This window comes from Sturnus vulgaris, chromosome 4 (genome assembly GCF_052056855.1).
Source record: "Sturnus vulgaris isolate bStuVul1 chromosome 4, bStuVul1.hap1, whole genome shotgun sequence".
Taxonomy (NCBI): Eukaryota; Metazoa; Chordata; class Aves; order Passeriformes; family Sturnidae; genus Sturnus; species Sturnus vulgaris.
In genome coordinates this window covers 9,019,710-9,036,325 of record NC_142246.1, presented here as the reverse complement: position 1 = coordinate 9,036,325, position 16,616 = coordinate 9,019,710, and the positions used below count along the sequence as shown (strand labels likewise).

The window sequence follows — 16,616 nt, the reverse complement described above, 5'->3', positions numbered from 1 at the left end:
GTTCCTGATTCCTCACACTTGTAGAAGTACTTGCTTAGCATGATTATAAATCTAGTGGGTTTTTGTTGTACTAAGTGACTATTACTCTTCCAAATCACTATCAAAAAACTAGAATCAAAATTTTGATAGTGTTTGAAAAAGTCTTAAGAAGTTCTAAATTGTCCTCCTTTTGAATCTTCTGCTCTGGCTCCCAATAACTGTATTTTTGCTGTTTTTATTACAACTTCAGGATACACTAGCCCAAGAGAGACAAGTGCCTTAAAGTAGATACATGTTATGTGCATTTCAGGTGTTTATTTGATATATAACTGCTACATTTGTAAATCATGCAGTATTTCCCCTTTGTAGGAGAAATCTTTAAGATGGAATAAAAAGGAATAACAAAAAAAGATGACTTGTGCTGCCAAGTGTAAAAGCACAGGCAAAAGGCAGTGTGAAGCGTTGTGTTCCAAAAATATTCCTTTATCATTCCAAGTAAACTGTTCACCCTTTAACACTTCCATTAATCCCCCTGCACCAAAACAATTATTAATATATCTATACAAAATTAAGGATATACTATTAAAAGGATCTATTTATGTCAAGACTTTGATATTCCCATTTTTTCAGTGAGCAAAATCTGTAATGCCTTCAAATGACCTACCCAGAGAACACATTGATTACAGCTTTATAGTTTGTCATTATTGCTAAAGTGAAAGTGTTAAAAGGAGGTCAAGCTCTTCAATAGAGGTGTGAGCTGCTGACCTTTCCACTGTTACTAGCTGAGGACTGAAAAGTAGAAGACGAGTACGGAGACAAATCCAAGTCTGGGCCCTCCATGGAAGAGCTCTGAGATATGTCGGGCCCCTCAGTAGAAGGAGATCCCCCCTCTGCCCGCTGCACACTTACAATTTCAGAGCTGTCCGAAGGGGTTACAGCAGAGTCTGGACCTTCTGTAGTAGTCTGAGAGCTATCACTAATTGGTGAGGAAGCCTGTGTGCCATCATTCAAATCCATAGTGGCATCTGACTGGACAGCACTGATCTGGCTGGAGCTTCGACTGAGCACTTCATCATCCTCCACTTCAGTAGCTGTACTCGTCAGGTCACAGCTCGCCAGGTCCACAGAGTCTGACTGCAGCGTATGCTGGGAACGGGGCTGCTCCGTGATGATGTCGTGTCCCGTGGGATCTGCAGCAGAGCTCCCCACCGACCCAGCTGTTGACACACCTGATGAAGAAGCCAGTTCACTGGTTATCTCACCCTTCACAGAAGCTGCAAAACACAGGCATTTATGAGTCAGTACAGTGTTTGAATTTGTGTTTCACTCTTGACATGAACACACAGGCTAAACCACATATTAAACTAGGCTAAGGAAAATGTGTAATCAAACAGTTAAAATACAGGTAGGAAAATAGGCATCTTATAAAGATGTAACTCCCATTAAAAAAAGAATGCTGTTAACTTCATTAAGTTTTACATTCAGCAGTATTCATGGTTTCAGTTTTGTTTACCATCTTTTGAATGCTTGTACACTTCCTCACCACCATAACACATCACATACACATTTTGCACAGAGCAATAACAGAATGTATTTGCTGACTGCACTGCTAAAGAGAAAGGCAGGTACCTGTAAATGATGCAGTGCTGACATCAGATCGGGTTTCAGAATCATCATCCAAGCCTTCTTCTTCACCAAGAAGTACTTTACCTGAGAAGTCATATAAGAAAAAACTTTACTTTTCAAAAATTATAGTCAGCTTGAAATATTGAACAGTTGAAGTCAGATGTGAAATCTGTTTTTTAGAAAGTTTATCCAAGAAATTTTTCATAGCTATGACAGGCAACAGATGAAAGGAAGAAGAGAATGAATAAAGTGCACATCCAGTCCCTCACTAATACATCAGGAAAGAAACAGGCAGCAGAGACAAGGAAACAGAGTTAAGTAATTTTATTCACCAGTGCAACCATTCAGGAAACTACCAAGAACTTATTACTTCTAGTTTATTTTTGTGGACTACATTTAAGATCCCACTAATTTCATCTAGTATGTGCTATTCCTAAGGACTGGATATCTAGCATCTGGATGTCTGCCCCTCAACTCTGAAGGGCACTAATGCATCACAAGTAATAGAATAAAAAACCTCCTCCTTCTTAAGGCCACAAGAATTATCAAAGGCTGCGTGAACTCCAAAGATAACAGATAAAGCCCAGGGGGGAAGAGCAGTGCAGACTAGAAGCACAAGACTACACAGGTGGGACAGGGTGATGAACCACGGATAGCCACTGACAGCTAAGCATTATTAAGACAAAAAATCTTCAGAGATGCTTTTGCCAAAGAAACCTGAGAACCATTTCTAGCATAACCCAACCACCACAGAGTTCTCTTACTCACAGAGCATTATCTACTTAAATTACAGGCAGTGGAAAGAGAAAGATACCTGCAGATGCACACTGCCTGGAAGGCAACCAAGGACACAACTGCACTGAAAAGTCTGTCCATGGGACAGCACAAGGAGTGCAGAGGGAGCTGCTAAGCCCATCCTTCTAGATGCTGCAAGTCTCTTGCTGAGACAAAGGGATTCACAGTAATTGCTGTGAGAAGGACCCCTTTGCTTAGACTACAAAGCTGCACTGGTAGTCTAAGATTCATAATGCAAGAAATTAATGTTAAGATAACTCTGGGTGAATACATTTGTATCTTATTCAAGTTAACTGGGGGTAAAAAAAGCATTAATATACTTTTGTAATAATTTCTTTTTCTGCACTGCTTTCATACATAGCAATACCACTGTAGAATTATCTTCCCCTGAAAAGCACGATTTATGATACTCAAACCTGTAAATAAGGCAGAAAAGTAAACATGGCATTTCCATATACCTTCTCTGTAAAATGACAGTAATTGATAACTACACACTCCTATAAATGAATTAGTAAATCCTGCTAGGAGTTTCCAAAAAGCACGAAATATAATATATTCTTCTCTATTATTTTTCACATTTACATCCATTTCACTGAAACAAACCAGGATGCTCTTCTGCTTTGCATGGCTGTTCACCTCTAAAAGTAAGTGAAAGAGTAAGAACACTGAAACCCAGTCATTAGGCACGTTAGGTTTTGTATGCTTAAATGTATTAAATGAGTCTATAACACACGCAGCAGGATATTTTTCCTCTATTTGATAAGAAAATAATCCAGTTAAGTTGTATTCAAAACATAGGCTCTGATTTCAAAAGGAATTTTCAGCCTTTTTTGCAAATAATCTTCTTAAGTTGAAACATAAACCAATGCAGGCCAGCTGCTCAGAACTGAAGTTGGTCTGATGCAGCAAGATTGCAAAGATGTGAAACTGAGATTTCTGTGTATCAGCCCCACTTTACACCCCTACACACAAAGGAGCATTACAGCTTGAGAAGTCCTATCCATTGCCCACTACGTTATGTAACTGCAAAATTACTTCAAGGAGGAAGTGGGAATAGGCTTGGATTTCCCCTCCTTTATACAACAGAGAGAGGCAAGAAATGAACAATTCACAATTTGAAATTAAATCCGTACAAAGCACAGAATTGTGAAGGGGTTTCTTCAAATTGTTCATGCCATTGTTTAGACCACAAAACCTTCACACCATAATCTTGAAAAAGGATGAAAGCTGATGACTCATATATGTTTTCTCACAAAGTGAAGGAAAGATTAGTGTTTTAACAAGCACTTTAAGTGAATTTACACTATTATTAATACTTCAAAGTTACACTGAAGACAGCAACAAGACAAAGAACCTAAATGACAATTAACCTTTTTTTATTTACATGTTATATGCATTGTTATTCCTATTTGCTGCATTCCGTCTCACCTTTGGATGCTGCAGCAATATCTACTTTCAGACCCCGTTATTTCAATCTGTCCTTTCTAAACTAGAAACGATAACTGCATCAGTAAGCACTATTTCATTCAGCTTTAACCACTACTTTACATTTTGGTATAGTCTTAAAGCATATTAACAAGGTTATTTAAGCACTATGAGATTCCTTGCACATAAAGATTGGAGGACATATTTAGAAAAAGTATAAGCTGTAATGGTCCTTCAAATTCGTATAATCTCATTTAAACTACTTTTCTTTCCTTGAAGTTTTTCTCTTCAGCATTGCACATCTCTTGCTTACTAATGCTTGCAGTGACTGCACTTCACTCACAGAATTTCACTGCAGTAGCAACATTTTGCTCACCTAATGCAGGTGATGAAAGTGTTACACAGCTGCACCTAGACTGAATCTGTCATAGAGATATGACTGGTTTTAATCAAAGTGTAAACATACAACTGAATATTAAGTACTCTCATGCACAAACCGGGAAAAGAATACTTCAGAGAAAACTGTATTCTTTAAAATCTTGTTAAATGAATTATCTATTGAAGAAAGAAATGAAAATATACACAGCAAGACAAAACATATAGAATTGATCAAGAACAGAAAAAGAAATTAAAAAGCCTCATATTGACGCATGCAAACATACACATGCATTAGTGAAGTACAGAGAAAAAAACAGGCCTAACAAAACCAGTAAAGTTAACTATTTTGCAAGTTACATTAATGGTTAAGAATTACCATGAAAAAGAAGAATGCCCTGTTCAAAGAGATTATTTTTCCATGTGCTCTTAGGAAGTTAAAACTGCATCAATAATCATCAACACAATTTTGCCAGTGAACTATAGCAAAAATAAAATTATATTGCTTTAAGTGATTTTAGAATATCTTGATTGCAATATCAGAAATTGCATCAGAATTCTTTCATTATTTATAATGATTAAGTTCAGCTGATAACACAGGCAATTGTGAATGAAGACCCAAGTTCAGCAAGACAATGAAGTGGGGAGGGGGAAAAAAAACAACCCCAAAAAAAATCAGAAAGGAATGCAATCAAAGATTTGTTTTCAAAAATAATCACCTTTATGCTTTCTTGCAAGAACAGGGCTGCATGAAGACCCCCCTCCAGCTGCAAATCACAGAAAGTAACACATCAGGGCAAAGACAGAGCTAATGAAATCATGAAGGAATTCTATTAGCCACAAATGGAAAATTAAAAAAAAAATTAAAAAATCCAAACAAAAACCAAAGCCAGGAAGAAATAGCAAACTTGCTGCTTTTGAAGTCCTAGGTGTTTTGATCATTCACCACCAAATTACTTTTAATATTCTGCACCACTTGTGTGTAGTTTGCTTTCAAAAATGTGTTCTAAATTTCCCTGCTATGATTGCTTCCAGCTAATAATTTACCTTCCAGAAGCAGCAGTATTGGCTGAACCCATTAGCTCAATACAGACTCCTTACAAAAATTCAATCAGAGACTGATTCTTTTGAAACAGGTATGTAGCAGTTAAGAGAATTTCAAGAACATGCAATCCACAGACAAGAAAGCCAATAGCTGATTTTAACAGTTAAGGATAAGCTTAAGTCATGCTTTAATTTCATGCTGGTTTTGGTATTCAGCAAGGAGCTCTCAGTTAATACAAATTCTGATTAGATCTGCTTTTATGAATCAGAGTGTCAGATGATTAGTAAGAACAACATCCATTTGGTGGGGTAAAAAAAAGGTCACCATATTCAACTTGCTTTGTGTAACAAAAAAACATCATCAACACAAACTGTAAAAAAAAACCTCTGAAGCTTGTCATTAATCAATGAATGTATACCCACTTAAAAGAAGGGAAAGAACTTCTACTGTACCTAGGAAAATAAGAATGCCATGCATCATTTCATACATTTAATTTAACCTTCATGCTTTTGCTAACACCGAGAACTAGAGCTGATGATGTATGTGCATTTCCTTTTAGTCCAAGTGCCAAAAGCAGAGCTTACCTATAAGTTCCACTATGCTCCCACTGCGGCTCCTGCTGGCAGGCTCATCTTTGGATACACTGACCTGAGCAATGCCCCCACAGGCGGTCAGGGCATGGAGCAGTTCAGGGGGGGGTGTCCTAAAGAGCTGCTGGAGCAATTCTAAAGCTCCAGTCACAACATTATGGTCCTGATGCTGGGTATAGTGCAGAGTCAGTTCATAAACCTGAAAGCCAGCAGAGGACTGGAATAAGTCTCTATGAAGACAGAACATACTATGTGTCTTATCCTATCCAACATCCAATTTCAGCAATGAATTAAGAATAACTGATGCTTGGTATATCTGATCTTCACCACAGTCTTCCAAGGGGGAAATGTCAATCAATTGTAGCCACTTAACTGTCTTTTTGGTAGAAGTCTGTTGTTTCTTTTTCTTGTTACAAAAGAAAGGATCACATCAAAGGCACCATAAGAAGTTTTTCGCTCCTTTGGGTACACCTAACAAGTACTGCTGATTAATTTTTCTGGGATTTCTGGTCATTACTTAACAATTCCTGTCACTGGGCCAACTATCCTTTATCAAGACAAATAGGAATTTGAGAATTCAGAGCGTTCAGTATCAGACTAATGCTGGATCAAGGTTTATTTACTTTCCTTCCAATCAGTACTCTTCGGGTAAGGGTTATTATTCATATTTTACCTGTATCAGTTGTTCTGGTGAAGGTGAAATCTCTGTTTCTTTCCTTGTTACACCAAAACTGCCCTTCAGGCTGGTATCTTTTACTTGTTGTTGCAATAAAGGTATGAGATACCTTAGTGTAAGTAAAACACCCAGAATTAAAAGAGTAGGTCGATCATCTTCTACAGGAACCAACAAGCCTGAGGGGAGAAAAGAAGTGGCCAAATAACTTACTGACTTACTGACAGTGGTTACTTTCAACACAAATGTTACTTCATTTAGTCCATATAATAGCTTCTTTAAATAAAGAAAACTCAACAAAAGAGAACAACACAAACCTAACAGCAACTTAAGAGTGCTTCCCAAATGTAGAAACACTGGAAAAATGTAGAAAATATGTATTTTATACTACTGACGATCAATTAAGCAACATAGGAGAATGATCAGAGGACCCTGTCTCACTTTCACTGTTTCCTACCTCTTTTTACTTTTGTGTTATAAAAACACAAAAACCAATTTTTTGCAATAGCTGATGTTTTCACCAAATTGTCTAGATTCTCTTGCTTTTCTCACCTGCTTCCTCTCTCCACTTGACAGCTCACACCCAAGTGTATTTCCCTTGCTCACAGACGCACTATCCTAATGGAAGATATCTGCACTTTGCCCTGTTTTGGAAACTTTCTTCCATATACCTACCAGCTAATCACAACTGACCCCAAAGCATAATACAAACTAATGTAAGTTGTGGAACAAAGCACAACCTTCTATCCAAGGAGGAGAAAAAAATTCAGAATCAATTCTTGGAGTTCCCATTCGTGTTTCTGTTTGAATTCTGCATCACTGCCAAGGACATTATTAAACATCACTTTAGAGGGAGGAAAGGCACAATGTAGCACTTGAATTTTTCACACTTCTAGAAAGCAGCAAGGCTAACACAGTAACACCTTATGTATCAGTCTTCCTCATCTCTCCTTTTGAAATACAGTCTACATAGTAAAGAAACCCTTGTTAATGACAAAACTGAGACAAGTTTCCACTGAAACCCAGATGCCTCTCATCATGACTTGCAAAACAACCTGAAGGTCATGCAAACTTCCCAGCTGAAGAAATATGGAAGCAATACCTGATACAAAGCTATGTGCTCTAAATAAAAAAGCCCTCTAAGTTACAACCGAATCTATGTGTTGGTCCTTCTAAGAAAGGTCACAGGGTATGTGATCATAGCCCAGAGTACAGCAGACCTCAGACCTGCTGCACTAGAAACCAAGCTGATGGGCCATGCAAGTCTTCAGACTCCTGATGCTGCATAAGTTCACCCAGAATTCTTAGACCTCCTCATTTTCCAACAAGCTACTTTCCAAGCTTTAGCTACTTCTTTCCAATATTACTTACTAGCACTGCAGCACAGAGACAAATAGCTTTAGACGTATCTTCCTCTAACTTAACACCAGATAGTGCAAGTACCAGCATTGTAACTGGTAGTCTAAGTATCCTTCCTTCACCTTAAAACCTTTCACATATGCAAAGTGATACATATTCTTACAGGGAAAAATGCAATGTTACTTACACCTAAAGGAAATTTTTTTTTTTGCCCTGAATCTTACCTAAAAGCACATTCAATAACCAGGCATAAAAATACTGTGTTCTTCGTGAATGTTGACAGATGCTTACTGCTGATCCTGCTGCTGTTCGACGGATAGTGGGGGAACTGGATTTAAGATTAGCTATGAAAGCCTTCAACAAAACCTAAAAACAAAGACACCTTACTTCACTTTTTAATCAGAAATGAACTAAGAAGCCAGCAAATGCATTTTTCATTTATTCAAAGCATTACTTCATGCACATCAAGCAAAGGCAACTACTGCCTTAATTCAGACATGCAGCTGTAGCAGTGATTTCTGTACCATCATCTGGTAATGCTGATAACTTACCATGCTCTGGGATACAACAGGGAGCACTAAGAGGGTGAAGAAAGGTACCTTAATCTCATTGTCGTTTGCAAAATTGCCGAAGGCTGCCATGATTTTGGGTATTGCCGCAGCCAGCGTCTCTTGTACCGATTCCTCGGGTCTCTTACTTATCCGTGTTAGACAGGGCAAAAGGTTCACCAAATACGGCCTAAGTATGGCACAGAACAAAAACTCACTTGTGATCAGAACAACTGTACCCTTCTAAGTATTTTTAATTCATACTCGAGTTCTGTGGTGTTACTGAATCATAAAAGAATGGGCTGTCTGTTAGCTACACAGAACATAGAAAAAAAGAAGAATCTTCAGAACACAAGAACACACTTAAATACAAGTCATTATCTTCACAAGTTTTTCTCCCTTACAGTAATGTATACAACAGAACTAAAGCTCCATTAAAAAAACACACTGATGATATAACTTCAGAGAGAATAAGGTGATAACAATTCCTCCAACCTCCTAATTACATACTTAAAACTTCCAAACAGTAACACTTTATTAATATCTGTATTTCTTTAAAGGTTCTTTGGAAAATTGATTATTAAAATGTGTTTACCTGCACTTCTGAGGCCGAACTAGATGAGCAAGCTCAGCAAATCTCCAGAGTGCAGCACGCAGACTTCTTGAAGCACCATTCTAGACAGAGTATATAACTATCACATTTTATCATGCAAAACCATTTCCTACAAAAAACTGCCTATAATATACGATATACAGTAGTGTATCTTACTTAAACAGATAAAAATATAAGGTGTGTGGAAATCATAGATTTCCCTTAGCAAAAAGGAAGTCAAGTCAGTTCCATGACTACCTTCATTTTCCTAGCTGGTATTAGGAGCTTTCTGAGTAATCCAAAATGAATAATAAGGAACACCACAAAAGAAAAGGAAGTGTCTGAGATCTGTGCTCTGCTGAAATCTGCTTAAAATACCACGGAGAAACTCATCAGTCAACAAAGAAACACTGATGATATGAGAGTCTGAAAATCACTGAACACTTGCAGAGATAAAAATACAGCATAAAATTGACAGCAGTGAAGATATGCAAATAAACAACGTTCAGCTTCTGAGTGCACCAAAGGAAAAATCAACATACTGATCTGTGGCACTTCATAACGGATTTGACTGCTGAAGTTTGGTATCTATTTGCCTGGACTGACACCTTCAGCTGAGCACCTGACTTGAACCATAACACCCCTACATTAGTGTCTAGGGATGTAGTACAATTCCTTAGTGCTGTTGGAACTATAGAAAACTATGGAAGTCAATAGATGCCTAGGGGGGTGTCTACCTAATGTAGCTCAAATTGGATCCCCTGAAGACAAAGCTGAGATGTTTAAAAACTCTCATTTCTTTATTAGTTTCTTCAGCTGGTATATCAAAGGCTTGTGGCCTTGTTAACATGACAAGTAAAAAATACTTGCATCTGAATTACAGAATACGCATTTCTCAGTTTCACAGCCAAACAACAGATTCTGGCATGGCTTCTGAAGTGATCCTGATACACAAACAAAATTCAGTCTGCTGGTTGCTCCTGTTGTACATGCCACCTCTCTTTCACCTGTCATGAATCCAAGAGCATCTTTCAAGAAGTACACACCAACTGAACAAGAAAATATTTCCTCCTACAACTGGTTATAAATGTGCAGAAACTTCAGAGCAATTTATATGTTGGCTGTTTTCTGTTAATTAGTTAATGTCCATTTCCACACCCTCAAAAATATTGCATGACATTAAGGTACAGCAATGCAGTAAGACATCCACACACGGCCCTACATCTAACAGAAGAAAAGCTACTCATCTTGGTTTTGTGGCTTATCTTCTAGAGTTCTATTATTCCCCCCAAAACAAAAAAACACCAGTATTGTTACTGTCTGACAAGTAACACCTGTATTTTCTGCCTATACAAGCCTGACTACATGTTAATAGATGCAAGAGACACAGTTTCAGTGATACTGTCCTTAACATAGCATTTCATACATCATTCCTCTTCTGCAGTCACAAAAAGGCTATTACTAAATTTCTTCCTGTGGACATAATTAAATTGTAGCTTTTGTATCTAGAGATGCTTCAGTATTTTTCCCTATGCCTCTGTAAGAAGCTGTAAGTACACATCATAAATTCATAAAGTAGTTGTCGCAGGTTACTTCAAGCCTTAATTCTCCATGAGGTTGTGTCAATTAAGAATGTCACTGTCCTCCATCTACTTTTCATCACCCTTTTGGTTTGAGTTACTCTTTCCAGCTTAGTCAGTGGAGCAAACATCATGAATATGCCTTATTCCTTTGGGTGGGGAGTCACTAAGGTTAACTCAAACTGCTGTTCAAACCAAATGCTCACAGATTTTCTGCCAAATAAACTTGCAGAAGTGGTTAAATCTAAACAATGGGGACAACAGTGAGGAATTTAGTAGAATAACACATTAAAATAATCACAAATCCTTCTAAAATGAAGCTTAGACCTTGATTTTAAAAGACAAACTACTAATTTACACCAATCCTATATTCCAATACACTAGAACTTACATTAAATACCACATTTCAGAAGAAAATGAAAGAAAAATCCCTCACCTTTTTAATCTCTTTATACAGTTCCAACTGTAACCTGGGAAGATTGGAATCCATCAAAGCCTGCAATAAAATGCATTGAGAACATACTGCATCAGATGGGAGGTGCTTTACAGGAAAAATGTTACACTTGCAGTAAAACAGCTTCAAGCAAGGCACAACTATCTAATGGTCCCTATATTTGATGTATAAATAAGAAAGTCATAAATAGTGAGAAGAGATGCCTTTATCCTTCACACAAATGTGGACAAACTCCACAAATTCTAATAGTTATTTGCAGTTAATACTGTTTTACCAACTCTACCTGCAAAAGGCCATATGGGATCAGCCTACAAGCAGAGCCAACCTATTGTGCTTTCTGGCAATCACCAGGAACAGGTACTTATGAACAAAATATTAAAACACAAGAACAACATTCACAAGCAGCAGAAGGCACTCCTTGATATACTCCCCAACTGCCAAGTAGGCTCCTACTATTTCTCAAACTGAAGCTGTATTTGTACCATTACTTTTAACAGCCCCTGAAAACCCTTTGTTCCATGAATCAGCCTATTTTCTGCATCCAGTTAGTACACACCCCACAAGGAGCTGTGCATACCAGAAGTGTCACATCCCAGGATGCAATCAAGCATACAGCAACAGAGCATGCACTGTAGTTTAAACCTGCAGCCTGGCTGAAGCCCAGGGTACATGAAATGAAAGTAAGCACAGAGAAGTAGTAATTTTCTGTTCACCCCAACTTCAGCATTCTCTATCTTCAAAGTATCAGGGAATAAGAAGATATGAAAATATAGTCTGTTCATACAGAACAATTGTATGTATATATATATGGTTACCCCTCCTTCTCCACTTTTTTCTCTAGCATGTACTACAATTTATGAACATTTCCACCAGCTCTTCCTCTCATGAGACCTTCATATAATGTGAAAGTGCCTACATTGTGGATTTATACAGTGCTATATTGTGTAGTATTAATTTTTTATTCCTTGCCTAATAATTTCTTTATTTCTAATTTTCTAGCTGCCTTCCTGACCACCAACCATTAAACTCACATCTTCACAGGATTACTCATGATGACTATAAAATCTGATGGCACCCACTGAGCTAGAAGCCACAACTGCTTAAGCACAGTCAGTGGAATGCCTGTGGCTCCTCCAGAGCATGATCTTTCCAGCTCAAAATTGCATGCTCCAAAATTCCATTTGCCCCAATTACCCCAGCTGCTACAATACAATGCCTTCCCCAGAAATATCTCATCTGGGTTGTATTTTTATGTTAACATAAGCACCCCAACTATAGACTGCCAGGTGCCAGGATTTACTTCACAAAAGTTAGTTTTTATGAGAAGTTCACTGCCTCTATATACATGAGGATGTCAAGCAACACAAAAAAGCTTCAGCTATTATTTGGCTTCAAGGCTAAGTTGTCCTTACAACACACCCAACTGGAGGAACTCTTTTTGTTAGTGTATAGATATATTTTTAGTAGGCTAAAATCTATAATGTTGTCCCAGTTGGAAAAAAGCATAGTCAGCTCTAAATTGCTACAATAATAAATTCCAATTACTGAAACCAATTGTACTGCAATCGGTGTGAAGAGTCTCATTAACCAGTATCATTAGTACAGAGAACTCTACAACATCATGCATCAGCTCCAGACAGCTTAACCTTACCCACAGAAACCTGCAAAGTCCCAACTTGGTATTTTTTATTTTAAAAGCATCACAGGTTATTAAAGGTTATTAAAGGTTATTAAAATTTTGAGCCATTTATGCTGTCTTTGAGGTTCTGATAGGTAAGTGTAGCAATACAGTGTTTATCTAAGGTTACATGCTCAGCCTTGTCTGCACAGAAGAGTTAGTTTTCTAGTGACAGTAATGAGCATTAACTCCAGACAGACACACAATTACACAAGTAATGCTTACATCTATAGTCTTTTATTTCAAGAGAAGCTACAAAGCATCACACTAGCAAAAGAATTAGCCTCCAGAAATGCCTAAGACACTAAAAAAAGCTGAACTTCTACTAAAATGCAAGCTTGGGGCCCAACACCTCTGTTCTACTTACCACAAGCATTATTGGTACTTGTACAACCAAAAAAAAAAAACAACTGGACATCTTTTTTTTCTGCATTTATACACAAGTGTCTGCCTAAGCTGCTACATTGTTTCCACACAACATAAAGCACAGAAACAGAATACAAAGTACACCTGGCTTCCATAACAGTCTGATACACCCATGTGTGTGGAATATCACAACTGTTACCACTTCAGAGCTGAGACCAATTGGCAAGTTTAACGATTGATAGAAGATACCATCATTTAAAACCACTTTAATCTTGAAAATAAAACAAACTACCATACAAACATTGGAAAAAAGGTCAGGTTTTTCAAGTCGAAAAATCCTGAAACATGCCAGAGAGCAACAATATTAAACAGATTAGAGAACTGATGAGGTAAATTTTATACCAAGTCTACATAAATGTTTCGAGAAAGTAGGAAGTAAGCTTACATTCTTTAAAACTCTTTCAGAGCAGCTTTTAAAGTAAATTGAGTTAAATAATAATCTATGCATCTCATAGAGTGCTCTCCCTCAAACAGAAAAACATTCAAATCAAAGTGAAAAGAGCAAAGTGCTATTGGGCAAAACAAAAAAAACAAGGAACTTGCACTTCCTCATTCCTTATCATTATGGAACACACTACACAATCTGTAAGTTTTCTCCATACAACTTCCAGCCACAAGCTCAAACTCCAAACCTTAATTCATTCAGTATCAATGTTCAGTTTCTTGCTTCTACACGCACCTTCATGCCAAAGAAAATTATTATTTGCATATTTCTAAAGCACTTCAACTTTGCATCAACTGGATTATTTAGGCAGGTACATAACAGTGTTTAAAGTTGAAGTATTTCAGAAAAAAAGCACAAAAAAGGGAAGACATGCCTGTTCTAGAAGCTGCAGCTTCCACAAATTATTCAAAAATTTCATTTTAAGATACTTTGAATCAAGATTCAGACCTTGCATGACCTCCTATGAATGCCCATCTGCTCTTCTACAACAAGTTCTTCATTCTGGATCACAGCAGGGGAATAAATAATCTCCAAAATACCATATTTATTCTAACTACTGCCTGAAATCTCCTCCTCCAAGTCTCAGCAAACCATACTACTATTCAATCAGTTTCTAAAAAATATTTTTACCTCTCCTGATGCTAAATGTCTTTATGTTTACAGAACAATAATAGGAGTATTCCTCCCACACAAGATGATTTCAGAAAAGCCCACATTCCTGTTTTGCTTAACTTGAAGAGAACAGAGTTAATGAACAATTGAAGACAAGAATAGATCAGAACAACGAATTACATAAGACAAGTTAAATATGTTGATCTGGGCATAAAAACTCTTAAGAGAGAAAGAGCACATATAGAATTTAGTAAAGAAGCTTACTTAGCCTCTTATATTATGAGATATTATCAATAGTAAGAAAGGTAACTAAAAGAACATCAGTGCAAATTCAGACAGGACACCACATCAAGAAGTGACAAAATCTGACACTGCAAGCTCTTACTTTAATAACTTTATTAAGGCATTCATCTGCAACCATCCGGACATCAGATTCTGCATCCTCACTGCAGAGGAGAAAGAGCTCCATAGCAATGCCCAGTAGTTTCTGAAATTCTGGGGAATTCCTAAATACACAAACATTAGAAAACTACAATGTGCATTATGAAAATTAACACCATTAATGTTTTTGAAAGGGTTTTATAATCCAACTATATATATATATATATTTGCTATACACACATATACGAGAGAAGATATTCAGTGTACTAAAGCACTTCATTAGGAGTTGGGGGATCATTTCCCAACTCTTTCCTACATAACTTGGTAAGGTATTTGTGCCTAAGTTTCTCTGTTGGCAGTAGAAGGAAGGTGCCCACTCCACCAACAGGTAAACAGAAATCCTTCTTAGATTTTGAGCTAATTAAGAAAAAAACCCATGCCATTTAAGTTTTAAATAGAAGCTCAGCATTTTAAACGAGTCATTATAAGGAATCCTCCCAACAACTAACACTCCAAAACTGTTATTCATCCTAATGAATTAAAGACATTAATAAACAATCAATAAAAACACTGCTTACCTTAGTGACTGAGCAACTATGTTTTCACATATTGTTAGACAATGATTCACTCGATCTTTCTTGGTAGCTGAAAGTTCTTTCTTTCTAAAGGAAGAACACAATGATAATGAGTGTGAGATCAAACGTAATCATTGAAACATTCTTGCTAAAGTAGTGTCTAATCATTATGGAAGAAAAAGATGCATTTGCACTTTCTGGTCACTCCATAAACAGCTGTACACCAACTACCTGCAGACCCAGGGACTTCATCTGCAGCTCCTGCTGAGAGCACACAGGCACACAAGTAAAGGAGAAATATAAACTTGGAAAAAGAATGAAGACTGAATCACTTAACAGGGACTATCACATTAATTCTGTAACTTTCACTGAGAAAATGCTTGGGAATGAAAACTGAAGAATGAAGAAGAGTAAAGTGAAAGAATAGAAAAAATGAGGCAGTCCTAGAACAAAAATAAAAGAAACTGATAGAAAAAGGTTGTTCTCATGACAAGAAGTCATGAGAACAAAAAAAAACAGCTCTTTTAAAAAGACCCTCCTGCCACATAGTATCACTTTAGACTTTTTTTGTCTGCCAGTGTCTTGAAGCTTCAAATTCTATTAAACGGGCCATTTTGCATCTGGACTGCAAAGGATGACAAAACAATGCTATTATACACTATATTCCTCTGAAGGTAATTACAAAACCAGCAAAGCCCTAGGCACAGTCTGCCCGTTGAGAACAACATCTCTATAGTAATACTTGGTATAGGCCAGGAAAGGCCAAGCTGAGTGTACAATAAAGAGAGCAAAGTGCACGGAAACAAAGAATGTGTATCTACAAACAATAGAGAGCACAGTATGAAAAGCTTCTCCTTTGCAAAATGCGTTTAACATTCACTTCAACATGATACAAGCTCTTGGAATAGCAGCTCTTGCCTGCTCCACCCCCAATAAAGGAACTGAAAAACGAGAGTGAGACAGACTCCCAGCTCTGACTGTGAAATTTTATTTAAGTGTGCAGTCTCTCCTACTCCTAACTTTACTGACACAGAATCACTTCTAGGAAGGCAGATGTTACTTTTAAATAATTAACCAGTAGCATTACTGGAGTAAAACCACCCACCCAAAGGTATCTGTCTTGAGTCTGTTTCACAATAAAGAATTACCAACTTATTCACTCACATTCACAGAGAATCTTCCCTTTTGTTTTCCAAGTGAAAATTGATCATTTTTAGTATTTCATTCTCTCAGTAAAAAATAGCAAAAACCATGAAATAGCAAAACAATGTCTCTGAACTAGAAGTTGGAAAACAATGTGAACAGCCTTGAGTTACATTAATAGCAGTAACACAACATCAAGGGCCAACAGCAAGTAGCCAATAAGCACATCAAACCCAGCTGAATCAAAATACAGTATTAGACAAAGTATTTTTAAAGAACTACACTGCATTATTTAGGAACTTCAGCTCAAATAAT

General features: G+C 37.2%; 1 protein-coding gene across 2 annotated transcripts in view; it reads right to left on the bottom strand.

Annotated features, from left to right (window-relative positions):
- Positions 1–16,616, bottom strand: part of HTT (huntingtin) — an 80,541-nt gene that overhangs the window by 59,379 nt on the left and 4,546 nt on the right. The window contains exons 2-12 of one of the 2 annotated variants that reach the window (XM_014895279.2): positions 15,162–15,245; positions 14,588–14,708; positions 11,024–11,083; positions 9,011–9,090; positions 8,467–8,605; positions 8,092–8,233; positions 6,509–6,687; positions 5,830–6,034; positions 4,920–4,967; positions 1,609–1,689; positions 889–1,253 (exon numbers count right to left, since the gene is read on the bottom strand). In XM_014895279.2, the coding sequence (XP_014750765.2) occupies positions 889–1,253; positions 1,609–1,689; positions 4,920–4,967; positions 5,830–6,034; positions 6,509–6,687; positions 8,092–8,233; positions 8,467–8,605; positions 9,011–9,090; positions 11,024–11,083; positions 14,588–14,708; positions 15,162–15,245 (1,504 nt within the window). The remainder of the gene's footprint in view (positions 1–888; positions 1,254–1,608; positions 1,690–4,919; positions 4,968–5,829; positions 6,035–6,508; positions 6,688–8,091; positions 8,234–8,466; positions 8,606–9,010; positions 9,091–11,023; positions 11,084–14,587; positions 14,709–15,161; positions 15,246–16,616) is intronic. The other variant, XM_014895278.2, reaches the window with a different exon arrangement.